This window comes from Hyaena hyaena, unplaced genomic scaffold (genome assembly GCF_003009895.1).
Source record: "Hyaena hyaena isolate Hyena2069 unplaced genomic scaffold, ASM300989v1 scaffold_341, whole genome shotgun sequence".
In the NCBI taxonomy this organism is placed as follows: domain Eukaryota; kingdom Metazoa; phylum Chordata; class Mammalia; order Carnivora; family Hyaenidae; genus Hyaena; species Hyaena hyaena.
This window is the reverse complement of record NW_024080973.1, coordinates 1,775,940-1,802,559: the sequence shown is the minus strand read 5'-3', so window position 1 is coordinate 1,802,559 and position 26,620 is coordinate 1,775,940. Positions and strand designations below refer to the sequence as shown.

The window sequence follows — 26,620 nt, the reverse complement described above, 5'->3', positions numbered from 1 at the left end:
GGTCATGATCTCACGGTTCATGGGTTCCAGCCCCGTGTCGCGCTCTGTGCTGACAGCTCAGCGCCTGGAGCCTGCTTCGGATTCTGCGTCTCCCTCTCTCTCTAGACCTCCCCCTGCTTTGAGCTCTCACTCTCACTCTCTCTCTCTCAAAAATAAATAAATAATCTTAAAAAAACAAGAATGAAATTTGAGGAAGCATTTCATGTCCCTCGATCTAGTACTGAAATAAACGGTACCTAAGTATTGCCATTCACCTTTGTTGAGGAGGAACTGCCTTCGGCTCACCTGCTACCGAAAAAGAAACTAATATAGGGGTTCCCAAACCATGTCCCTGAAGGAGCATCACCTGGGAACTTGTTAGGAATGCAAATTCTTAAAAAAAAAAAAAAAAGAAATGCAAATTCTTGGGCTCCACTTCAGATCTACTGGGTCTGAAACTCTGGGAGTGGGGTGCAGCAACCTGTTTGAACAAACCCTCCAGGTACTTCTGATGCATACGGGAAGTTGGAGACGCACTTGTTGACTAGGAAACCCCAATTGGTCAAAAAATGGATGATGAGGAACAGAGCTACAAAAGTGTGTGTGTGTGTCCGAGGGTGGGAACGAGGCAGGAGAGCCCTTTGATGGTGTCTGTTATCAATCACAGTGAGAGGACGTGGGCAAATTATGCTCACACTGCCCGACTCAGTACCTTTTTGCTGGCTGGCCTTGGGGCTGTGGTCGAGCTGGGAACCTCATTGCCGGAGGAATAGTACGACATCCGGTTGCAGTTTCGATCGGCAATCTGAAACACACAGACCGTGACTCATCTGTACCCCCACAATGGTTCACTGGAAAGATGAGCCCGCGGTCTGGGACTCACACCCTCAGGATTCATTTCCAATACCCTTCTTACTTTTTTCTGGTGACAAAGGAAAAACCATTGCCATAAATAAATATAAAACAAAGCGAAGAATGTAAGGTCACATTTAATTTTACTGTTCCAGAGATCATCACTGTTAGTAGTAAACTACTTCGTGGAGAGCAACCCATAGTTAAAACCTCATTAAGAACAGGGCCTGTGGATGTCCCTTCCACAGACATTCTGACTTGACTGGGAGAGCATTTAAAAAAAAAAAGTATGGGAACAGCACCTCTCTGTGGGCTAGTATGGTACTGCCATGGGCTCCTAAAGGCTGTATTTTTAAAATTGTCAAAAACCACTATGGACAAAATGTTCTCCACTTGCTACAGAACAATTAGAAAATTCTTAACCCTATCAAACCCATGTCAAAATTTATAGCAAATCATATAACACAGGAAATACACTAAAAGGATGCTAAATGGGGCGCCTGGGTGGCTCAGTCGGTTAAGCGACAGACTTCAGCTGTCATGATCTCATGGTTCGTGGGTTCGAGCCCCGTGTTGGTCTCTGTGCTGCTGGCTGGCTCAGAGCCTGGAGCCTGCTTCAGATCCTGTATCTCCCTCTCTCTCTGACCCTCCCATGCTCATGCTATTTCTCTCTCTCTCAGAAATAAATAAAACATTAAAAAATTTTTTTAGAAAATTCTTAACCCAATTCACATAGAAATTTAATATTTTCATTTTTATTAAGGAACCAGAATGATCAAGGCTGTCAAGGATAGCTGCAGGCCATTTCCTGACCTCACTCCCCTCCCCCTTCCCAGGGGCAATCAGAAAATGCTATTGCTCAAAGGGACCAAATGTGACAATCAGGTTTTGGGGGTAGGAGACGATTTACAGCATTTGCCTATTTCTATGCTGTAAATGCTTTCATCATAGCAGATTTCAGGTTAACATAACGTCTCTGAACAGTGTTGGGAAGAGATGTGGATTAGCAAATCATTCTGCAGTCCATCTTCCATACAGATACGACAGACACAAATGACCTCAAGAAGACAGATAAGAGTAAAATCTGGTAAGGTAGTAAGGAAGGGCGTTTGAATACTACCTTTCTAAAGTGGAAGAGTTTTGGATTTATGGACAAGTTGCCAGGGTGGTACAGAGTTCTTGTATACCCTTCGCCCAGTTCCTCTTGACGTTGGTATCTTACATCACTATGGTACCTTTGTCAAAACTGAGAAATTAACACTGGCTCATTACTAGCAACTAAACCACTGAGTCGGATTTTACCAGTTTTTCCACTAACGTAGAGTTTCAGTTTTAAGATCCAATCCAAGATAGCATATTACACTTAGATTATTTTTTAGTTAATACAGCTTATTTAAATGTCAGTTCATATAATTTCATTTTCAACAGTGTCTGTGGTTAACAACCAGCTCGGAAAATTTCAGAAATTTGAACAATCACAGCTTTCAGAAGCCATGGGTTGATTCTATAAATCAAAATAGAGCGGGAATATGAACAATTTCATGTGGTGCACTCTCTAGAGTGTCAGAATCTTTGGTAGTGGATCTATAGGCATTTCTTAAATTCATCCACGGCTCAGAAAGATGAGGAAAAGGAGACCTGGGGTAGGATCGGACTTGCCCCTGACCACTCAGCTGGGGGGTGATAGAGTTGAGACACAATACCGGTCTCCCAATTATTTTCCTCACAACACACTGTCTCCAGTGGGTGGATTTTGTAAGAGAAATTGTCAAAACCTAGGAGTTTGGTTTATCATAATCAGAGGAAATGATATTACTCTAAAAGCTCAGCCATAGATCCACAGATAATGGGGGGGAAAATTCAGATGAAGAATTCAAGGTAGTTTTATGGAAAAACAAACAAACAACACTGAATTATACACTCAGAAGGGGTGGATTTTACGACAATATCGCAATTTTGAAAAAAAAATTCAAATGAGACACATTCTGCAAAATATCAGACCAAGACTCCTCAAAACTGGCAAAGTCATCAAAACCAAGGGAAGACTACAAAACTGTCCCAGCCAAGACGTGCCTGAGACACGACTACAGAATGTATTGTGGTGTCCTGGACAGGATCCTGAACAGAAAAAGGACAAGGAGGGAAAAACTGAGGAAATGTGAATAAAATATGAAACGTCAGTTAATAACAACAGATCAATAGTGGCTAATTAATGGTGACAAATGTACCTTCCTAATGTAAAATGTTAATAAGAGGGAGACTAGGTATGGAATATACAAAACCTTCTGTACTATATTCACAATAATTCTATAAATCTACACCTGTTATAAAAAATTGTACCAAGGAGGGGCGCCTGGGTGGCTCATTGGGTTGGGCATCTGACTTCAGCTCAGGTCATGAGCTCACGGTTCGTGGGTTCGAGCCCCATGTCGGGCTCTGTGCTGACAGCTAGCTCAGAGCCTGGAGGCTGTTTCCAATTCTGTGTCTCCCTCTCTCTCTGTCCCTCCCCTGCTAATGCTGTCTCTGTCTCTCTCGGTCTCTCGCTCTCTCTCAGAAATAAATAAAACATTAAAAAATATTAAAAAAAAAAGAAAAAGAAAAATTGTACCAAGGAAAAGCAAAGAATTCATGGCAGGAAAACAGGGTAGCCCAGAGTTATCAACCCTTTCCAGATCTCGGTTTTTGTTTACAAAATCTGGTTTTGCTCTTTGGGATTATTATACAGGCTTATCAATTCATGGATGTGAATGAACATAAAGGGTAGATATTTAAAAAAAAACAACAACCATTCTAGGCATCTGAAAAACAGTTCAAGATACATTTTCTTCCTTGCAAACAGAATCCACGGACCCGATGTGGTAAGTCAGCTATCCCCCAGGGACTTCGCACCGGTGGCATCTAACTGAGCAGATCTTCAGATGCCAGTGCTGCCCCTGCTTGTTGGCACAATGGTCTCCATCGCTTCCAAAGCTGAAGCAATGAGAGCATCTGAGCAGCAGAGCGGGGGCAGCGGTACTGGTCGACCGTGTGCTGTTTCCCAAGGGTCAGTGAAAAATAAAACGAGCCCGCGTCGCTTTTCAGGGTTTGACACCATCCCTACCTTTGATGACATGATGCTCTTTACCTCCTCATCTGCTGCACAGTGTGGCCCCGCGAGGTCTGGATTACTGCTGCTCATCACCCGCGCCTGCAGCAGCTTCGAACTCACGGCGGCAGCGGATGTGCGTCCGTAGGTGTGGTAGCGAGGGTCAGGGAGGCCGGCGGGGGCGCCTGCACCCGCCAGGTACACACATGTCAACAGAAGAGGGATCAGAGTCACTTACTGTGCTCGGAAGGGAAAGGGAGAGAGTGGAATGAAAACCCACTTGATTAGATCTTGGAATGAGGGTCTTACAGCGATGCTGGGGGAGGTCAGAGGGGCAGTAGCAGGTCGGGTAGGAGAAAGGAGGGAGCTGGGAACACACGCCTCGTCCAAAGGCAGGGGTGGCTACTGGGTTTCAGCCTATTGTTGCCGTGGGGACACAGCCCCCAGGGTTGCCGGAGGTTCTGATGGCTCGAGGCAAGCTAGAAATGTGGACTTTTAAATGTAGTAATATTTAAACTAAGGCAGCTTTGTAAGTCACGCAAGGTGTTCTGAGATCTGAGAAGCCAAGGAATCCTCTGGACCTCATATCGGTTTTCACCGTTAAGCGTGTGCGTGTCTTCAAAAGTGATTATGTGAGTCTGTAAGATATTATCAGTATTTGTAAAAACTCAATCGAGCGGCGCCTGGGTGGCTCAGGCAGTTAAGCGTCCGATTTTGGCTCAGGTCATGATCTCACGGTGTGTGAGTTCGAGACCGGCATCAGGCTCTGTGCCGACAGCTCAGAGCCTGGAGCCTGCTTCCGATTCTGGGTCTCCCTCTCTCTCTGTCCCTCCCCTGCTCATTCTGTCTCTCTATCCTTCTCAAAAATAAATTAACATTAAAAAAAACCCTCAGTTGAAATGACAGGGTTACTTGTAATGAGGCTGTAGGAACTAATAAAAACAAAAAGTTTCTTCGTTAGGACCTGGAAGTCTGTAAACTTGTAAATGCTACTTTTCACATCCTGTTGACTAGAAGCTCCGGTCGATTCTCACCTCTGTAACTAATTGGGAAGCATGGAGAAACGCACTGTTGTTATTTCAACAGTTTAGTTTGGGGGAATTGAGGACAGGGATTTCGTGTCTTCGTAATGAGAAGTTTAGGAGGCAGCGCTCGCCACTGCAATCAGGTATTTGTGGCTTTCCTGCTCATTACCATCCTAATGTTGTTACTTCACCACCTTTGAAAAGGGAGTTCCTCACCTGCATCAGAAATGACCCACTGGGTAAAGACCAGTGAGAGGTCATCCCAGTGGCAGGAAAAAAAAAAAGTGCTCAGGGTATGCAAAGAGGGAGGGAGGCAGGAAGGAAGCAAGAGGGAAGGTTCTAGAAATAAACTTTTCAGTTCAGCATTCATGTAAGTTTTGTATCCCTGATACAAAGAGAAATGAAAAATGAACAAAATAGGTTTTCCCTGAAAAAAAAAAATCTGTGTAAGATGTAATGTGGGGCTTTTTCTTGTATTTTGAATTACGCGGCAGTGGGGTGGGGGAGGGGGCCTGCTGGCCGGATGCCCACACTGCGGGCAGCGCTACCTGACTTGGGTGAGTCCCTCGGCGGCTCCGGCAGGCGGAAGACGTAGTGCACATAGGAGGCCAGCAGGCAGTTCCTCCCGTGCTGGTCCTTGGCCAGGTCCTTGCTATGGTGTAGACTGCTGGCAATGGCCACGACGGACTCAAAGGCAAACTGGGAGAAGTTGGCTGAGGAACCAAGAGAAACAGGGTGGTCTGATCGTCCGTCCCTAATGAATCCAGGTAGAATGTCCTCCAGGGCAGGGTCCTTAATGGATCAGAGGTAGAACGTTCTCCGGGGCTGAGTCGAGGACTCCGCACTGCTGCCCAACCGACCCCGGCTGGTCACGATGCTGGCCGGGGCAGAATGAGCCGTGCGAGGGACAGCCCTCCGGCTGCCTCTGCTTCCTGGAAATGACTTTCACATTTCCTCCTTCAGCTCCCCCTGTGACCAGTGCTATGGCTCTTTACAACAAAGCCTTGGGGCCGTCTACACGTCCTTCCGCCTCTCAACAGTGCTTCCCAGCGGGACCTGCACTGACACGGGCACTAGCACCCGGGAGCATGTTGGGCAGACTCTCGGGTCCCGCCCTAGACCTGCGGGGTCAGAATCCGCATTTCACGATTGGCCCGGGTGATTCTCAGGTGCGCTCCGGTCTGAGCTGTGCTGTTGCACCACGTAGATTCTTGGGGCGCAGGTTAATCTAAACATGGACACGTGCCGCGGGGTTCTCCAAGGCGGACCCGCACAAACGACTGATGACGGTGGGCGGTCCTGCTCAGGGGCTCCAAGGCCTCCACGATTTGGTTTGGCTCCACCCTACGGATCCGGCCCTGTACCCTTTTCTGCTCAAATTCAACTCCCTTTCACATGACGCAGCTGTCTGGTCCCCATCGTGTGTCTGCCCCGTCTTAGGCTGCATTTTCCCCCTGCTGCTCTCCTCCCCTGGTGAGCGCTCTCTGCTCCCACCGGCAAAATCCCACCAGCCCCTTGGGGACGGGCACAATCCCTCCTCCTCCACGAAGCCTCGGACAGCACCCAGGGCTTCTTCTTCTTCTTCTTTTTTAATGTTTTATTTATTTTTGAGAGCGAGATAGAGACAGCGTGAGCAGGGGAGGGTCAGAGAGAGAGGGAGACACCGAATCTGAAACAGGCTCCAGGCTCCGAGCTGGCTGTCAGCACAGAGCCCGACGCGGGGCTCGAACCCACAAGCCATGAGATCATGACCCGAGCGGAAGTCGGATGCCCAACCAGCTGAGCCACCCAGGCGCCCCAGCACTCAGGGCTTCAATAACAGCAAGACATAAAGTTCTTTGGCCGCTCCTGGAGGTGAACTCTGTCTCTCTGAGCAGGCTTCCAGCCTTCCGGGGGGAGGTGCACTTCTACTTTCTTGTCTCCCCACCGCACCTTGCATAGTGCCTGACCGGTGGGTTCTGAATAAATGCTGTACCCTCAGTGCCTGCAACTAGCTGGCCCCCAGGACAGGCAGCAACTTGCTACAAAGAAGCTCAAAACACGCGGAGGCACACTTTGTCTAGTGAACAAGGCTATGTTAAATAGGTGGGACACACAGGGCGCCCGGGTGGCCCAGCCAGTTAAGAATCTGACTCTTGATTTCTGCTCATGATCTCACAGCGTGTGAGTTCGAACCCCGCATCAGGCTCTGCGCGGATGACACGGAGCCTGCTTGGGATTCTGTCTCCCTCTGTCTGCCCTTCCCCTGCCTGCTCTCCCTCTCTCAAGATAAATAAATATCAACTTAAAAATAAACAGCCGGGACAGACAAAGCAGAGTGCAAATTTAGGGGGACACGGAAGGCAATCTGGGAGGGGTAGGGGGCTAGCGTCCAGCTCGCAGGAATCTCCCCGGAGAGGCAGGAGCTCCCCACACGAAACGCTGGCCGCCCCGCAGCGCTGGTGTCTCATCCGTGGAGCCATGAAAGAGGCGCCCCAGATGCAGTGCATTCGAGGACTCTCCCTGGCTCTGCAGGGTACCTGGGGCGCCCTAGACCACGAGCTCACCGCCCCCTCCCGCCGACTCACTCGCGAGCCGCAGCCCCGCTGGGTTACTTACTTCTCTTCCGACCCTCCCTGGAAAGTGTCTTTTGATACTGTTTTCTGAACCACTTTTTTTCCCTAAACCAGACACTCGGGTTTTCCGCCTTTGCCTTGCGCATCTTACTGTCCCCATTTTATGCTTTTCCCCTCCCCCCGTCCTTCAGAGCCATCCCAAACACCTTCTTATTTATAAATAAGAACGTCTTCTTACTCCCAGGTGGATGTTGTCACCACCCCTGCCCTGGTATTTAGCTGTGTGTCCCTTTGAGGACTTTTTTTTTTTATTGTTTATTTATGTTTGAGAGAGAGAGAGAGAGGGCATGAGCGGGGGAGGGGCAGAGAGAGAGGGAGACACAGAATCCCAAGCAGGCTCCAGGCCCTGAGCTGTCAGCACACAGCCCGATGCGGGGCTCGAACTCGCAAGCTGTGAGACCGTGACCTGAGCCGAAGTCGGACACCCAACCGACTGAGCCCCCCGGGAGCCCCTCTTTGAGGACTCTTTGCTGTGTTGCAAGTCCTCAGAGCTCCCATACGCTCCCGACTGTCCCGCAAAGCCTGCAACACTTCGCAGAGTAAGTACTGGGAGTGTGCGAAGGGCCCAAGAGACCTCCGCTGGGCTGGAGGGCACAAGACGACCCGGCCGAACACAGCCTCACACCAAGGTGCCTCGCGGCTGCTAGTCTTCTCCTGCGGGGCTCGGGGGGACCTCTGGACCCAGGTCCTACCTGACGTTGTCTCCAGAGGGAGTCTCACACGTTGTAGTTAGAGCTAATCTGTTCAAAGGAAGCCTTTAAAATATACTCTGACACGGAAAACTCAAGGAGCGGTTGCTGGGGACCGAGGGGAATGTGAGCGGGCAGGGACAGCAGATAGGTACACGCTTCCTAAATTTAGGGCTGATGAAAATGTTCTGGAATTAGATACCAGTGAGAGTTGCACAATTCTCCTATGAGAATGTGCTAAAAATCAATGAATTGTGGGGCTCCTGGGTGGTCCAACGGGTTGAACGTCTGACTAGTGATTTCAGCTCAGGTCACGATCTCATGGTTCAGGGGTTCGAGCCCCGCGTGGTGCTCTGTGCTGACGGGCAGAGCCCGCTTGGGGTTCTCTTTCCCTCCCTCTCTCTCTATCCCTCCCCTGCATGCTCTCTTTGTGTCTCCCACTCTCTCTCTCTCTAAATAAATACATAAACTTAAAAAAAAAACCCCAATGAATTGTATGCTTTAGTGAATTTTAAGGGATGTGTATTATATCTCAATAAAAAAGCGAGCATACTGAATTTCAATTCAGAGACTTCCTTTCCTCCCTTTTAACAGGAATCGTCTGACTTCTTGAAAACATATTTCCTTGTTGGTCATGAAAACACAAATATCTCAGAGGTAAAATAAATCCATCCATTACAAGAAACGGAATTTGAAAGACTGCCTCAATCACTCAGTACGTATATTTTTAAAAACTATAATTTTAAGCATCCTGTACTAACGTGCATTTTTCTAAAAGATCCAGGAAGTCTCAAAAAAAAAACAAAAACAAACAAACAACAGTGGACTTGACTTCCCTTGGACTCACATCTTCAAAGGAAAGGAAGATGGCACCGCCCCTCGTCTCAGGATTTCCGGGAAATCACGGTTCCTACGGTTCCTAAGAGAAGGCGCCGCCTGCCCCTCCTGCCTGCCCCTCCCCCCCAGCCCCGCGGGCCCCCACCTGTCTGGCCGGCGATGACCATGGGCTGCACGGACAGCTGGAAGAGTTTGTCCAGCACCAGGTGGAGGAAGAGCACCAGGGGCTCCAAGCGGGAGGAGTTCAGACAGATGAGGCTGAGCTTCAGCTCATGCTCCAGCGCCGCCTCGCTGATCTTCTGGTCCAGCACGCGGATGGGGAAGGTCACCTGGCTCTCCAGGGAGTGGCAGAGGGTGAAGAACTTCTCCAGGTGGTTGTCCTAGGAAGGCAAGGGCAGGCCTCCTGGGGCTTACCCCCTCCGTGCCCAGCAGGGGTGCGCGCGCACACACACACACACACACACACACACACACACACACACCGCTCTACGCCTCTCAGCCTGCATTCCAGACCAGAAGCCCTAGGCCTCGGCTGTTTCACAAGGGTAGGGACTCCTCTGCGCGGTGGTGTGCACAAAACAATCGCTTTTTTTAAAAAAATTTTTTTTAGGTTTTATTTTACATGTGTGAGAGAGAGAGACACATAGAGACAGAGCATGAGCAGGGGAGGGGCAGAGAGAGAGAGGGAGACACAGAATCCCGAGCAGGCTCCAGGCTCTGAGCTGTCAGCACAGATCCTGACACGGTGCTCAAACTGACGAGCCGTGAGATCGTGACCTGAGCCGAGCTCGGACACTTAACAGACTGAGCCACCCAGGCGCCCCAGAACAATCTCTCGGTAACTATTAACTGAAGAAAATATGATTTGGACTCTGGCATCGTTTATAGGCAGAGGCAAGCACACCATGTTCGACACGCTGCAAAACGGGGTCTGAGGAGAGCAGAGTGTGGATGGAGCAAGTACAGGAGCGACTGTCGAACTGGGGGAAGTGGGGAAGGCTGGAGAAATGGCAGAATGACAGAAGGAAATGAGGCAGCCGGAGAAAACGTCGCAAATGGGACCCCCTCCCACAACTTCTCAGCCAGCAGTGTGGGTACTGGGTTCCCTCATCCAAGGGCCCGACCTTTTTATGAGGTCTAAACCACAAAGAAAACCTGAACAGGCCTGTAAGTCTGCACAAAGAACCTTAGGTTATTTTGTTCTACCCTTGCACAGACGGTCACTGATCTTTTATTGTACCCCATCTTTACGGGTTTCTCTGCCACACCCCCATCTTCCTTATTAGCCTTCTGGCTCTGATCTGAAGCAGACCTTGATGCTCCTTACCTGGGTGTGAACTGAAGAAACAGCTTGCACTTCAATATTAAATATTCCCTTATGTCCTTCAGCCCACTTCATGGGAGGATTCTGTAAAGGGACTTTCTGCATTAAAGGAAAAAAAAAAAAGATTAGCAGTTCAATCCCCTTTTCTTGTTACTGACTACCCAAGTGAAGCAACTTGACCGTAAATGTCAGGGTTCTACAGATATAACGTTACCTAGAAGCCTAATCTGAGTGGCCTAAGAGTTAGGAGGCTGGAGTTCAAGTTCAGGTCTTCCTGAACTTAGTCACCGTTGCTTTGACAAGTCGCATAAACCCCCATTTTAGAAGGAGAAGTGAGTGATGTGGGGTGTCTGGGTGGCTCAGTCAGATAAGCATCTAACTTAGACTCAGCTCAGGATCTCACAGTTCGTGAGTTCGAGCCTTGCATCAGGTTCTGGGCTGACAGCTCAGAGCCTGGAGCCCGCTTCAGATTCTGTCTCCCTCTCTCTCTGCCCCTCCCTGGCTCATGCTCTGTCTCTCTCTCTCAAAAATAAACAATCATTACAAAAAATTATTAAAAAAAAGAAGTGAGTGATGTATCCTAAACTGCAATCCAGCAGTGATGACCCTGGGCTCTGGGGAGTACTGTAAGGTATTGCCGCAGCGATTTCCCCTACGGTCAGGCACGAAGAGACCAAGTATAGAATATCTTCCGGGACATGAAATTTTAATGCTTTTGAGTGCCTGTAGTTACTTTCCCTTTTAACACAGTGTTTCCAAATAGCAGTCCGGATGGGTTCCTGCGTTAATTACTCAGAAGGACTCTTTTATACCATTTATAGATCAACAGCTCTGCGGTCCCGAGGGACCATTTCTTGCCTTAAATTCCCACCAGAACTGTCATTTGCTGGAGACATGATCATACAGTGTTGAGTGAGAACGGCCCCGCCTGACCCAGCCACGTGAGTGTGGGCATCTCTCTCCTTCTAACAGAGGAAGCTTGTAACCACAGGGGGGGATGTGTACACGGGGTGTGGACCCGTGGAGCCCCCTGAGACAGGCTCACAAATGGGGGCTCAAAGCTGGGTCCAGCCCACAGACAAGTTCTGTTCGGCCCACTGTTGGAAACATATTTTTTTAATGTTCATTCATTTCTGAGATAGAGAGAGAGTCAGAGCATGAGTGGGGGAGGAGCAGAGAAAGGAGACACAGAATTCTAAGTAGGCTGCAGGCTCTGAGCTGTCAGCACAGAGCCCGATGCGGGGCTCAAACTCACGAACTGAGAGATCCTGACCTGAGCTAAAGTCAGATGCTTGACCAACCCAGCCACCCAGGTGCCCCTGTAAGGAACTTACTTTAAGCACTGAGTTCGTTGCTTGCTATGCATGATCACATTTAATGTCCAGACAACCTTACAGGCAGGAATGTGCTCAGTGACATCACTGAGACTCTGAAGGCAAGTAATTCACCCAGGCTCTGTTGGCCAGGGCGGGGTAGCAACTGGATTTTGGATCCAGATGTGTTTGTCTCTAAAAACCCAGGTTTGCCTAGCAGCATTAAGAAAATAATTGGGCAGGGCGCCCAGGTGGCTCAGTTGGTTAAGAAAATAATTGGGCATTCTTGGGGTGCCTGGGTGCCTCCATTGATTAAGCATCTGACTCCGGCTGAGCACATGATCTCACAGTTCCTGAGTTCGAGTTCTGCATCGGGCTCTGTACTGACAGCTCAGAGCCTGGAGCCTGCTTCGGATTCTGTCTGCCTCTCTCTCTGCCCCTTTCCCACACGCTCTCTCTATCTCTCTCTCTGTCTCTCTCTCTCAAAAATAAACATTAAAAAATTATTTTTTTAAATGTTTTAATGTTTTATTTATTTATTTTTAAATATTTTTATTTATTTCTAGGACAGAGAGAGAGACAGCGTGAGCAGGGGAGGGTCAGAGAGAGAGGGAGATACAGACTCTGAAATAGGCTCCAGGCTCTGAGCTGGCAGTCAGCACAGAGCCTGACGTGGGGCTCGAACCCACGAACCGCGAGATCGTGACCTAAGCAAAAGTCGGACGCTTAACCCACTAAGCCACCCAGGCACCCCTAAAAAATTATTTTAAGAAAATAATGGGCATTCTAGGAAATCAGAATGTGCAGCTTGATGACGAAAAGCTGGTTTCCAGGGCTACAGCAAGAGGCCGTGTGTCCCAATCATAGAGTAATCAAGGGACATCTGTGACCATACTGAGGTTGCTCTCAGGTGGTTTTGAGGAGAGTGGGGTTCAGTGGGAATGCAGCCACGTGGCTGTGGCCTAGAGCAAAGGAAGCTTCTCTCTTCAGGACAAAAAAAAAAGCAAATATGAGGGGCACCTCGCGGATCAGTTGGTTGAACATCTGACTCTTGATTTCAGCTCAGGTCATGATCCTAGGTTCATGAGATCAAGCCCTACATCAGGCTCTGCACTGAGCATGGATCCTGCTTGGGATTCTCTCTCTCTCTCTCTCTCTCTCTCTCTCCCCCTTTGCCCCTCCCCACCCATGCTCACTGTCTCTTTCTAAGATAGATAGATAAGTAAAATAAAAGCAAACATGAGAAAACCTGAATAGCCTGGGGATGGGGGATGGGTAGTCTGAATGGGAAAGGGAGTTGACTCTAAAAGTTGGAACCAAATCCAAATTCCTGGGAAATTCCTCAACTAGAAGATTGCAAGGAAAACGAAAGAGATAAAGGGGGAGAAACCTATAAAGAGTCTTAAAAGACATCTCTGCTAACAGCAATCTGTAAACCTTATGTGGATACTGACTGAAACAAACAACTGTAAAAAAAAATGACATTGCTGAGATAATGGGAAATTTGATCACTGACTGGATATTTGAAGACAAAGGAATTATTAATTTTTAACTAGTATGATGGTCAAAAATAAGAGTGCTTTTTTTTTAATATGTCTAAAAATTTTTTTAAATGTTTATTTATTTTTTTAAGAGACAGAGAGACGGAGTGCTAGCAGGGGATGGTCAGAGAGAGAGGGAGGCACAGAATCCAAAACAGGCTCCAGGCTCTGAGCTGTCAGCACAGAGCCCAATGCAGGGCTTGAACTCCTGGACTGCAAGATCATGACCTGAGCTGAAATCGGACGCTTAACCACCTGAGCCACCCAGGCACCACAAAAGCCCTCATCTTTTAAGAAAATTCTAAAATATTTATAAATGAAATGATAGAACATCTGGGATTTGCTTCCAAGCGATACTGATTGATGCGAGCCTGCGCCAAGCAGAGGCGGGGTATGAGAGCTGGCGCAGGGCCAGTGACTCTGTGGTGACCACGGAGAGTCCACTGGGCTCCCTTAAAAGGGCGGGCTGCAACATTGGGCATGCGCAACAGGCAGCACAGGAAACAGGAGGAAGCAAAGACTATGGACATTGGCAGCTTTGGAGGAATGAAGGTGCTCCAGTGCCGACGGCGGCAACGGGCCCGGAGGTGAAACCAAGCTAGTGTGGGAACCTTCTGAAGGGGTCTGTACACAGATGGGCTCCTCCTTCAGAACACATTATTCTGTGAATCCTTTGTCATGGCAAATGCAAGGTCACGTTTCCTTGGGTGCAAGGCACAACCGCCAAACACACCCAACAGGGGATGCGTCAGTGAATGGGGTCCCACGCCCAGACTCTCTCCCATTCTATCAGAGCAATGTGCTCTCAGAACATGGAACAGGCTGACATGAGGTGTTCCCCCAAACACGCGGAGCTTCCTCGGTCACATTTAAGGGAAGGAGAAGTGGATCTGGGCAGGTGGTCCAAGACCGTGGCCGGACAGGAAATGGCTCCGGGCTCACTTGCTGGTTACCTCCGCGGAATGCATGGAATAGTTGGGTGGCAGCTTCTCAAGGGCAACCGGGAGGCAGTAGGATCCAGTTTGAAGGCGTTCATTTAAGAGAATTGGCAGCCACTGAAACAGACGATGTAAAGAACAAAGTGGTATGTATTACAGCACATCATTCTGGCCATTTATCTAAGCTCACAATAATCAAATGCAACTAAATGATGATTAGATATTGACCAGGTCTCTTTTTGGCAGTCATTTCTGTCCATTTCTTTGCATTTTAAATTCCCGGAGAGCTCCTGAGATAGTAATATCAATGATTTACTGCTTTCAGGACACAAGTAGTAGCATTTTTCTTTATAGCCCATGATTATGAGTGTCTAAACAACATCAATGTTTTTCTTACTTTTTATATATTTATTTAAGAAGCAACTTTCTTCCCCTTGGGGAAAAAAAGAGCTCATTTTATATGTGGAGTGTGTATGTTCAATCTGGAAATAATGGACAATGGAATGCTTTTTTTATAAATGAGCATTCTTCCAGTATCTAGCATCCACTAGCTTTCCCTTCCAGAAATTTCTCATTTGCTGCATCAAGTCATGCCTGCTCTTTGCTTTCATCTGCTTTGGCATATTTTGCTACTTCCAGAAGGAGAAAAAGCAAGTGAGTAGAACTGAGTCGTTTATCTCTGTGGAGACCTCGAGTCCCCCAGCTGCAGGGTGTCGGCAAGTTGAAAACGACTCACCGAATATCCCAGGAGACTTTCCACGGAGGCTCCTTGCTTCTGCTGACAGCTGATATGATAGAAGGTGAACAGGAGGTGGTGATGTACTGTGAGCTTAGCCGGAAGCTTAATTTTCACTTCTTCATAGAAGTCAGGAGACCTGTTTCAAAAGCACATGACACACAAATAACTGTAAGCAAGAATGATGACTTCTCTGACTCTAAATTGTAAGGCCACAGACCCTTTGCTTTTCTGAGTTTGCCTGCTTGGTGTTTGACTTTTTTTTTTTAATATAATTTATTGTCAAGTTGGCTAACATACAGTATGTACAGCGTGCTCTTGGCCTTGGGGGTAATTCCCGTGATACGTCACGTACGTACAACACCCAGTGCTCATCCCAACAAGTGCCCTCCTCAGTGCCCATCACCCATTTTCCTCCTCTCACCCACCCCCCATCAACCCTGAATTTGTTCTTTCTATTTACCAGTCTCTTATGGCTTGCCTCCCTCCCTCTCTGTCTGTAACTATCTTTCCCCCTTCCCTTTCCCCCATGGTCTTCTGTTAAGTTTCTCAAGTTCCACATATGAGTGGAAACATATGGTATCTGTCCTTCTCTGACTTATCTCACTCAGCATAACACCCTCCAGTTCCATCCACACTGTTGCTAATGGGAGGATTTCATTCCTTCTCACTGCCAAGGAGTATTCCGTTATATATATAAACCACATCTTCTTTATCCATTCGTCAGGTGATGGACATTTAGGGTAGTTCTAAATTAAAACTGGAATGACTTACAACCCAGCAATAACACTACTAGGATTTATCCAAAGGATGCAGGAGAGCTGATGCCTAGGGGCACATGGACGCCACTGTTTACAGCAGCGCTGTCCACAATAGCCAAATTAAGGTATTTTGCTTTTTACTCTACATCATTCTATTCCCATGCTGGAGATGCTTAAGCCCAACCTTATGCCACCGGCTGCACTCTGCCTACCTAACACTGCTCACAAACTAAAGGTTTTGTCAGGAAAAAAAAAATCTCTGCACGCACAGTGGAAACGTTCAACTTCATCTGAAAACGGGATAAGGCTCGGAGTCTTGCTGTGACCTCTTTTTCTATCTTGACCCCAAGAACGGGGACTGTCACGTGGCTGGCACTCATCAAAGGAATTTGGATTAGCAAATGAATGACGTTAGGAGGGAAAAGGAACCTGATTTTAGTGAATTACCAAGTCCCAGATGCTTTACTAAGGGCTTCACTGTACGTCACTCAATAAACTGTCAGCCCAACCCAGAAAAGTGGGTTCAGACAAATGCTTAAATGGGCCAAGTTTGTCAAGCCAGGATCAAACCCAAGTTTGACCCTGTAAGGGTGGACTTTCCATCTCCTGTCCATCTCCCCTTCCTGTGACCTGTGAATAATGGTTTAGATGTTATTCTGTGACTCGGTGTACCCACAGAACAATGAGTGTTCCATTTCTCTTTTGGCCAACTTAAATTTTCTTAGAGGAGACGATGGGGCAGGTGTGGAGTGATCGTGAGAAGACACAGAGAAAGGAGAGCTGGTTTTGTGTCCGGCCCCCTGCAGTATCTCAGAGCAAGGTAAGAGATGTGTTTATTTAATACCATAAAACTTCTCAGTATCATACTAGAACAGAAGGCTCCAGAAAAGGCAAAACAACATTCACTTCTTAAAGATATGTCCTTCTCCCGGTCTTAGTTAATGGCAAAAAAAAAAAAAAAAATGTGCATCTCCGACATAGAATCATGGAGCTGACATATATTTCCTTGGTCCCTCAATCCCTGAATTCATAAGAATTTGGGGGAGGACTCACCTAGGGGGTTCAGAAACGCCAGGAGATAGTGAAATAACCGTGGCAAAGGTGTGACATGTACTTACTTATTATGGTATGTCACGGCTGTGTAAACTTCCTGGAGAAATTCCGGGCCATTAGATTTTCCAAAGATGACCTGTTCGCCAATACAGAAAGACCCAAGTCAGCGGTGATATATGGGTTTATCAAGTCAACTGTCATCGGCCCAGTGGATGTTCTGGTCAACCAGGAGCTGCATTTTTTAAAATTCAGGGTGCTGAGCTTACAAATGGTCCAACTGCATAGCAATGCAGACCTGGTATATTAGTGACCAAGGGCCAGAGGTTTGGGACACCGGAAGACCAGCACTTTCTCCACTCTGCCTCACTATTGAGAGGTCTGTACTCCAGGGAAAGCCACATAGGGCTGCCGCCAGTGACTCTGGCCCAGGCTCTTTTCCCTCCAAAGACACGGACCCGGTCGTTTAGACCTTCGCTGGCCTGTCCACATTTGTGTTACTTATAGAAAAGACACCTCCTGACTCAGCCCTAAAGGCACATGATTTGCCTCACCTCTAGGCAAAGAAAACAAGAGCTCTTTTTTACTAGATGCAAAAATGGCAGGTCCCAGGGCATGGGGAATGGGGAACGGGCTGGGGTTGGCCCCCTCTTGACGCCTACGAGAAGCTTCTGCACAGCTGTACCTGGCTTCCCTGGGAGCCTTGTTAGGGGCCAGAGCAGAGAGAACTAGCGGGGGGTCTTCTTTGAGCATTTCCTTCCCACCACTGTTGCAAGAAGAAGATACCTTTGGGTAGGTGAGTGGGTCAGTAGCAGGATTGTAAAAAAAAAAAAAAAAAAAAGTAGATATACTTAAAGAATGGATGCACTGGAAAAATTACTTCAGTAGAAAGGTATATTAACTGGATTCTGGGACTTACATAAAATAGTAATAGCTAACTGCCCATCTCACTGGCAGATAGTTAAAATAATACAATACAAATTCTGGCCTTTCGTGTTCCCTAGAGAACACGGTTATTATTATTTATTATATGATTTATATTTTGCTCCAAGATGAAGACCCATTCCCGAAAAGTGTCGAGATGGTGTGTATTTATCATGACTAGACATCATGATATCTCCAGATGTGGTCTGGCGCTCGGGCCAAGGGTACTGCAATGCATATTTGGAAACACAGCCAACATGGCTGACGCAGTGGGCCCATCTCCCCAGCTCTCATGGCACGAGGGTGGTTTGGAACGACTTCACAGTATTTATAAGTTCTCTACAATGATCTGCATTTCCAAATGTCACAGATCACTAGGAAATAAGTTAGGGAAGGGACTTTCACTTTAGACTGGCCGTGTTTCCCCATCATCACGCTGGTGACCAATATCAGGCTAGCCACAACGGCCTTCGCCCATGCTGAGATGTGCTGGTTGGCCTGAATAGGCAGACTCTGTATGGGGCTGAGCCCTGGATTTTGTCCATGTTGGATTGACAAGGGATGTTCAGCCCACGCGGGTGTGTCCATGTGGATTTACAAGGGACGTTCAGCCACCCGGGCATGAAGCACGTATACATCTCCCTCTTACCGGCATAGCGCTGCTAGCATCCTCTCCGCACATAAACTGAATCTTTATTGTAATGTTCCTGGCAGAGGCTAGTTTATTAGCGAAGTTCAGCCTCTGCGGGTAGACGTAGAGAAGGTTTCTGGAAAAGGAAAGATAAAGAACCAGTGAATCAAGTCGAGTGTGTGTTTTTGCCAAGTTCTTCAGTGAATGCTAAAGCCTACACTCATGAGGTCATTATTCCGACGAAGACTCTCCTTTCAGAAGTGAATTATTTTGGGAGGAGTGAGGAATTATCCATTCTTCTTCAACGACTACAGTCATTGGATAATAACCAACATGGTTCTCTACTTTGCTACTTTGAAAGAAGTTTCTGCTGCAGCTCAGAAAGTCTTACCATCTGAGGATATGGAAATCTGCCTAAAGGTTATACTGACACAAGAAAAGCAAAAAAGCTTCAGCTCATCTTTAACAAAATTCATGGCCATATTTCATTTCTTTACTTTTTATTTCTTTTCTTTCTCTTTTTCCTTTCTAATCTGTATGTAGTGGTTTCGATTTTTTTCTTGGCATTGAATTCTGGATAGGCTTAGCTTTCTTTTCCTCTCTCTCTTTTTTTAAGTTTATTTATTTGAGAGAGAGAGAGAGAAAGAGAGAGAAGGGAAGGGGCAGAGAAAAACAGAGAGAGAGGGAGAATTCCAAGCAGGTTCTGCACAGTCAGCACAGAGCCTGATGCGGGGCTTGAACTCACAAACTGTGGGATCATGACCTCCACTGAAACCAAGAGCTGGTTGGCCCTCTTTTCCTACCTAAGATGACAGTTCAAACCTCCGGCCCACAAGCTGTATGACCATCACACAACAACCACATGAAAAATCCATCCATCCATCTAACAACTATGGGACAGCTACCAGGCTAACTATAATTCCGTATGTTTTTTTTCTATTTGCATTATTACCAGTATATTCCACTAAATATGCTCTCTGGGAAGGCAGAGATCGTTATCTGATGTTTTAATCCACTGATGAATCTTCAGCATATAATACTGCCTAGGACATAGTAGCTGCTGTATATATATTTGTGGAATAAGGGAACAAATGTGTATATTTTTGAAGCATCATATTCCTGACGCAAAGAAACAACGCCACTAACATTTACAGAGCACTTATCCTGAGTCAAGCAACGTTCCAAATACTTTGTGTTTGTTAAACTGTTCAATTCTCATGATTATCCTCTATGTAGGCATTGCTGTCATGCATCATGCCCACGTCACAAATAAGGAAAAGCTGAGATACAGAGATGTTAAATCACTTGCCCCAAATCTTTTAGGTAGGAGATGTCAGCTGGGAACTGAAGTCAGGGAGTCTAGCCCCGGAGCTTGGGCTCTTAACTACTAAGCTGTATTTCTTCTGACAAAACCCCCACAGAAATGACAAGAATGGCCTTTTCATACTGTGTTATTCATGACATCTCTCAGTGACAAGTGTGCCTAATTTTCTGTGTCTTATTAACAGATGAGTGTCAACAGTATACAAGGGCTGATTCAATTAGTGTCACCTTCTTTGGGCAAACGTCTTAACCTCCTCCGTAACAGTCTCCTCAGACAGACACATTCTTGTCCCAAAGGCTCTCAAGAGGACAAAACTACCTTTGTGTGAATTAGACACCAGGAGAGGAGTGACCGAGAGCAAGGACCAGGTGACCAGATTTTCCTTTTGTCAATACTAAGTTCTCATCCTACTTTATAAAGAATTACCTATTAATTGATATGAGGGTTTCTCAACCTCACCGCTACTGACATTTGCGACTGGAAATTCTTGTTGTGGGACTGTCCTGTGCATTGTGGGACATCCAACACCATACCCAGCTTCTACCCACTAGATATTTGTAGTATCTCCACCCACTACTCAGTCGTGACAATCAAAAATGTCTCCAGAAATCGCTGAATGTTCACCTGAAGGGTCCAAATCACCCCCATTTGAGAACTACTTATCTACACATGTAAATTTGTGCAGTAAGGATCTGTACAGCTATACCCAGCAGATTTCCCATCTTTTTTTTTTTTTTTAATGTTCATTTATTTATTTGAAAGAGAGAGAGGGTGCACACATGAGCAGGAGGGGGGCAGCAAGAGACCAGGACAAAGGATTGGAAGTGGGCTCTGCGCTGACCAAAGAGAGCCTGATGCAGGGCTTGAACCCACAAACTGCAAGATCATGACCTGTACTGAAGTTGGATCTCAACCAACTGAGCCACTCAGGTGCCCCAGATTTCCCATCTTTAATAGATATAGTCAATGTCACTCTCTGGGTCTGTATTCAAATGTAAAGTATGCTCCATTGGAAAAGGGAGAAGTCCATACTCAAGTACGTGGCAGAAGAAGAAAAATTTAAATCTGTTTAATTTAGGAAGTCTGCATTGTGAGGGACTGGAAAATCAAAAGGGAAGGACTAAGCTGGCATGGACTCCGTTCATGCAACTGTAACCCCTTCGTTGTAATAACCAGATCGATCCTGCCGTCATGTGTGTGTGAAAGTGGTCATGTTGGACCAGCGACTGCATAAATGCCCAGATCTACCCCATGGCTCTTCCTTGCTACGACACTATCAGCAGGGACAACACTAATAAGCACAGCCCAGGACAAGACCAAATGGATGGGCTGAGTGAACCTGTTCCGGAAGGACGTGGCTGACAGCCCCAACTCAGTGCTTTGGTACCAGCCATGTAAATAAAGAGCAAGCCATGTGACAAAGTGAATGCTCAAGGGGGAGCCCCCTGAACTACCAGGAATGGATGCGGTGATCCTCAGAATCCCTGGCCTGGTCAGGAGAGAAGAAGTGAAAAGCCTTCTGAATGTTCTGTGATGGGGGTAGTGGCCTCGGAGCTGAGAACATATGAGAATACAGGGACAAGCACTGGGAGCCGGGCCTTTAATAAAATGTCGTATTCTCAACCTAGGTTCGCTTTCATAAGGAAATTTCAGAGTTTGAAATTTCCGTTCTGTAGGGCACCCTCCTACACTGCTGGTAGGAATGTAAACTGGGGCAGCCCCCTGGGAAACAGTGTGGAGGTTCCTCAAAAAATTAACAAGAGAACTCCCCTATGACCCAGCAATAGCACTGCTAGGAATTTACCCGAGGGATACAGAAATGCTGAGGCATAGGAGCCCATGTACCCCAATGTTCATAGCAGCACTCTCCACAATAGCCAAAACATGGAAAGAGCCTAAGTGTCCATCAACTGACGAATGGTTCAAGAAGATGTGGTTTATCTATACCATGGAATACTTCATGGCAATGAGAAATATTGAAATCTGGCCATGTGTAGCAACATGGATGGACCTTGAGGGTGTTATGCTGAGCGAAATAAGTCAGGCAGAGAAGGACAAATATCGTATGTTTGCACGTATAGGAGGAACAGGAGGAACTTAACGGAGGACCGTGGGGGAGAAGAAGGGGGGAAATGGTGGGGGAGAGGGAGGGAGGCAAACCGAGGGCTGATGGCGGTGGGGGGGAGGGGAAGGGGGGAGGTGGGCATGGAGGAGGGCACTTGTGGGGATGAGCACCGGGTGTTATATGGAAACCAACTTGACAATAAAATACTTAAAAAAAAAAAGAAATTTCCGTTCTGTAATATATTTCATGCAGCTTATCACTGTGGAAAGCAAAGAGGCTTATTTCACTGACTGTCATAAAACCTTCAGTCTTAGACCAGCATCGAGCGAGGCTCCTCCATTAGCCTGCTGGTCACTGAAAGCTGAGCACCAAACAGTGCTGCCCGTCTGTTCCACAGAAGCCTAGCACTTTGCAGAACGCTAACAAGTATGTGGGGCAGTGGAGGAGCCGGGTGACCAAATGCTTGGGAGAGATTGGGAGCGACCAAGATACACAGGTTAACTTGCGTCCTGAATTTGCTGAGGGGGAAAGAGGCCGCTCCTTCCCCTAAATGTTTTGACCTCAGGATTCATTTCATTGATCTGTTCTTTCACAGTATGTTTCACATGTGGAATGTTCTGAGAAATCACTGGGGAAAACACTGAAATAAACTTATCTGGGGGCAGAGGAGCGTCCCACACCCAGGGAGGAAAAACGCCTCAGAGATCTGCTCAAAGAGGCTGCAAGGTAATGAGTGACGACTCTCAGGTGCCCAAGGAAGAAAACGACATTTGGAACTATTGAGAACACACAGGAGCTCTTAACTTTGCTCAGGCAAGTTCAAAGGTCAGGGAGGCGACCTTCAGCCGCATTATTATGTCTTACGTTACCCCAGATTCTCTGTATGGAGTGATTTTCTGGAAGCAGAATGGGGCTGATACGGTTACCTTGCAACCTCTTTGAGTCTAAACAGGCAAGGGTGATTATCAAGAAACTGACAAGTGGGCTCGTATTTTTATATGTGATAAATTACATGCCTCATATTAATGTTTTTTTTTATTTTTAAAATTTATTTCTGAGAGAGAGAGAGAGAGAGAGAGAGAGAGTGACAGTGTGAGCAGCAGAGGGTCAGAGAGAGAGGGAGGGAGAACAGAATCTAAAGCAGGCTCCAGGCTCTGAGCTGGCTGTCAGCACACAGCCAGATGTGGGGCTCGAACCCACAAACCGGGAGATCATGACCTGAGCCGAAGTCAGACGCTTAACCGACTGAGCCACCCAGGAGCCCCGACGTGCCTCATAGTAGCTAGAGAAAAATCCTAAGAATTATGTTATCTAACGATTCTTGAGAAGGTAGCCTATAACCAAAGTAGGCATCACTGGTTGTGGCCGAGTGATTGTGAAAGCTGCTTTAGTGAGTGCGGGTCCAGCATATGTGCAAATGCAGTACAATCCGATTTTCCCCAGTGCAGACACAACTGTTTTCTTTGGTTCTCTGCTCCAGGACATTTAACCGAACACATAGTATCTACCAACAGCCTTCTTTCCAGAGCCACTTCAGGTGGCTTCTCTTGATTGCAAACTGCTTTGGAAACTTCAAATTGTTTCCACAGATTCAGCCACAGCCCCTCCACTGATGTTTAAACTGCTGTGACTGAGCGGCTCCAGGAAGTCAGAAGTTGAGTTGGGGAATTTGATCATTCTTAGATCCAAGTGGGGACCACACTCTCCCTGCGCCTCACCGCCTTGAGACTGTCTTCTGTTTCCTTAGCTGAAAACAGGTTAGCTCAGGGGACCCAGAAATCTTGCAAAGCCACAGTGCAAAGTACACCAGTGTGCCCCCTACTCGGTTTAGTGTACTCTCTCTCCAGTGCGAGAAAACAAAGAACCGGAGCCCATCGCGTATTCCCACGACGACATCCGTGGTCTCTCCCAGAGGCTTCTCCAGCTCGGAGTGCGGCTCAAGGAGCATGTGACTTATAGCAAAGAGAACACTGCACAAGCGTCCAAACAATGGGACACTTTGAACAGCTTGGCAAGAGGAACGAAGGCCCCGCTGGCCGTAGCTGAGCTCCAGCACCGGCTGGTTGCAGGTGTGAGGCACGGGGAGCAATGGAATGAGAAGCTCAAGTTGCTGGAGCAGGAGCTGGTGGCTGCGGTCTTCAAGGCAGGTGGGTTTGGTCCTACAACGCAGTGGACGGTGTCATGGTGAGTGGATCCTGAGTGATAATCTGTGTTGACTGTGTTGTGTCATTTACTCCCAAAGGAATGGATGGAGGACCACCTAGGCATGTCATAAAGCCAGAAACCTAGATGTCTAGACTCAGAATAGTTTACTTACAGGATCTTGGAAATCCTAAAGAGGATCAAAGTTCAAGGTCAAAGAGTTCTTGGTGCTTCTCCTGTGTGTCTTTGAAAGTGACCCTGAACTCCATTAAATGACTTATCCTCCTTGAACAATGTTGAGTGAGAATTCAGAATATAAAATTTTATTGAGGACAGGGCTGTAAATATTCAAAAACTGATTATGCATGAAGGCTAAGGTCTAACAGATGATAACGGAGAAATAAAAACAGCAACTTGATTTAGAAATGGAATTGGTGTCAATTTTGGTTTTCTTCTGTTATTTCAGAACAGAAGCTGTAACAAAGAAGTAATATCAAGTACATACTTTAAAAAAAAAAAAAGAGGAGGTGGGGCACCTGGGTGAGCAGTCAGTTAAGTGTCTGACTTTGGCTCGGGTCATGATCTCCTGGTTCGTGGGCTCGAGTCCCGTGTCGGGCTCTGTGCTGACAGCTCAGAGCCTGGAGCCTGGTTCAGATTCTGTCTTTCTCTCTCTGCCCCTCCCTGCTCATGTTCTCTCTCATTCTTTGTAAAAAAATAAATATTTTAAAAAATTATTTAAATAGGAGAAAAAATTTTAGATTGCTTATTTTGTGGCTGGAGTCATCCCCACCGTGGAATTTAAGCTGCTTTTATGCCAGGGAAGATGGGCTTGGATGGAGATCGGTAATCAGTGGTCCTTACCAAATGAGGCAAGGGGTGGAAATGTCCTTCAAAAAACTAGAGAGGGGCGCCTGGGTGGCTTAGTCAGCTAAGCGTCTGACTTTCACTTAGGTCATGATCTTGTGGTTTGTGGGTTCGAGCCCTGCGTCGGGCTCTGTGCTGACTGCCGGCTCAGAGCCTGGAGCCTGTTTTGGAGTCTGTGTCTCCCTCTCTCTCTGACCCTCCCCTGCTCATGCTGTCTCTCTCTCTCTCTCCTAGAAATAAATAAAAATATTTAAAAAAACAAAAACAAAAACAAAAGACTAGAGAATGCTCTCTCGGTGTAAGGCGGGCAAGTCTGTTTCCTCACCTGTAAGAAAAAGGTTGGAGACAAGTCTCCAAGGCAGTGACACCTGAGAAGCGCTTTGTCAGCTGCAAACACAGATGTCACTGAACATGGTCTTCCTGTCAAGCTGGCATCAGCTGAGTGGGCTCTAGCAGGCCCGCCAACACTCTACAGGGCTCTGAGGTCTCAGTATACGTCACGTAGGGAACGGGTCCATCTCTCCAGGTTTCTCTCTCCATCTTTTCAATGTCTCTCTGTCTCTGTCTGCAATATGTGTGTGTGCCTCTTTTGTAGCTCCTCCTCACTTTCTCTCTCTCTCTCTCGTTCTCTCTCACAGCTGCTCAGCAAATGACAAAATGCTCCTTACGAGGGAGCTCTCCTCCAGCTCCGACTAGCACCCATTTCTTTCCACATCTGCAGCAATAATGATTTCCTGCCAAGGGCTGGGCCTGGCTTGTGGGCAGGGCCACCCCCACTCAGGCTGACAGGCACAGAGCCCAAGATCTAGGAACATCTTAGAATTTCACGAAAATGTCTGAGGCCTCCAATATTATTAGCTCCAAAATATGAAAAGCAAAATCTCAAAATCACAATTAATGATTTTATTTATTGCATTGTTTTTAAAATGTATTTAAGTAACCTCTACCTCCAGCGTGGAGCTCAAGCTCAAGCTCATGGCCCTGAGATCAAGAGTCACATGCTCTTCTGACTAAGCAGCCAGCCAGGTGCCTGGTGATTTTAAAACTAAATGTTGACTGGGGGGGGGCACCTGGGTGGCTCATTCGGTTAAGCGTCCGACTTCAGCTCAGGTCATGATCTCATGGTTCGTGGGTTCGAGCCCCGCATCGGGCTCTGTGCTGACAGCCAGCTCAGAGCCTGGAGCCTACTTCAGATTCTGTGTCTCCCTCTCTCTCTGACCCTCCCCTGCTCACGCTGTCTCTCTCTCTCTCTCTCTCAAAAATAAATAAAACTTTAAAAAATTAAAATAAAATAGCAAAGCTGGTTTTGCTGGTATTTTATTCTCTCCCTACTGCATATTCATAGCCAAGATCCTTGTAAGGTCTCCCTAAACCTGAAGCACCTGACCACACATCATTTAAAACATATTGAGATCGGGGCGCCTGGGTGGCTTAGTCGGTTAAGCGTCTGACTTTCGCTTAGATCGTGATCTCGCGGTTCGTGGGTTCAAGCCCCACGTCGGGCTCTGTGCTGACTGCCAGCTCAGAGCCTGGAGCCTGTTTCAGAGTCTGTGACTCCCTCTTTCTCTGACCCTCCCTTGCTCATGCTGTCTCTCTCTCCTAGAAATCAATAAAATGTTGTATGTAGTAAGCATTTATTTTATTTTTTTTAGCAAAACTGATCTCACTACAGTGCCTCCACTCGGCTTTTCTTTTCCATTTTTTAATATTTATTTCTGAGAGAGAGACAGAGACAGAGTGTGAGATGAGAGATGAGAGAGAGATGAGATCTCATGAACCGTGAGATCATGACCTGAGCCAAAATTGGACATGCAACCGACTGAGCCACCCAGGCTCCCCAAGGAAAATATATTTTAAATGTAATAATAAAAACAGCTCACAGTATTTGATTCTGACTGTGTGCAGGCACTATCCTAGCTACCTAT

The 26,620-nt window shown here is 47.0% G+C and overlaps 1 protein-coding gene and 1 non-coding gene across 3 annotated transcripts in view; one reads left to right on the top strand and one right to left on the bottom strand.

Moving 5' to 3' along the window:
- Positions 1–26,620, bottom strand: part of DOCK8 (dedicator of cytokinesis 8) — a 225,444-nt gene that overhangs the window by 68,182 nt on the left and 130,642 nt on the right. For both annotated transcript variants that reach the window (XM_039249540.1, XM_039249541.1), the window contains 9 exons: positions 18,319–18,436; positions 16,814–16,884; positions 14,935–15,073; positions 14,214–14,315; positions 10,410–10,505; positions 9,228–9,462; positions 5,490–5,654; positions 3,932–4,101; positions 692–784 (listed from right to left, as the gene is read on the bottom strand). In XM_039249540.1, coding sequence (XP_039105471.1) covers positions 692–784; positions 3,932–4,101; positions 5,490–5,654; positions 9,228–9,462; positions 10,410–10,505; positions 14,214–14,315; positions 14,935–15,073; positions 16,814–16,884; positions 18,319–18,436 — 1,189 coding nt within the window. The remainder of the gene's footprint in view (positions 1–691; positions 785–3,931; positions 4,102–5,489; positions 5,655–9,227; positions 9,463–10,409; positions 10,506–14,213; positions 14,316–14,934; positions 15,074–16,813; positions 16,885–18,318; positions 18,437–26,620) is intronic.
- On the top strand, positions 26,116–26,200 carry TRNAE-UUC. The gene has a single exon. It is a non-coding gene; the product is annotated as a tRNA-Glu (tRNA).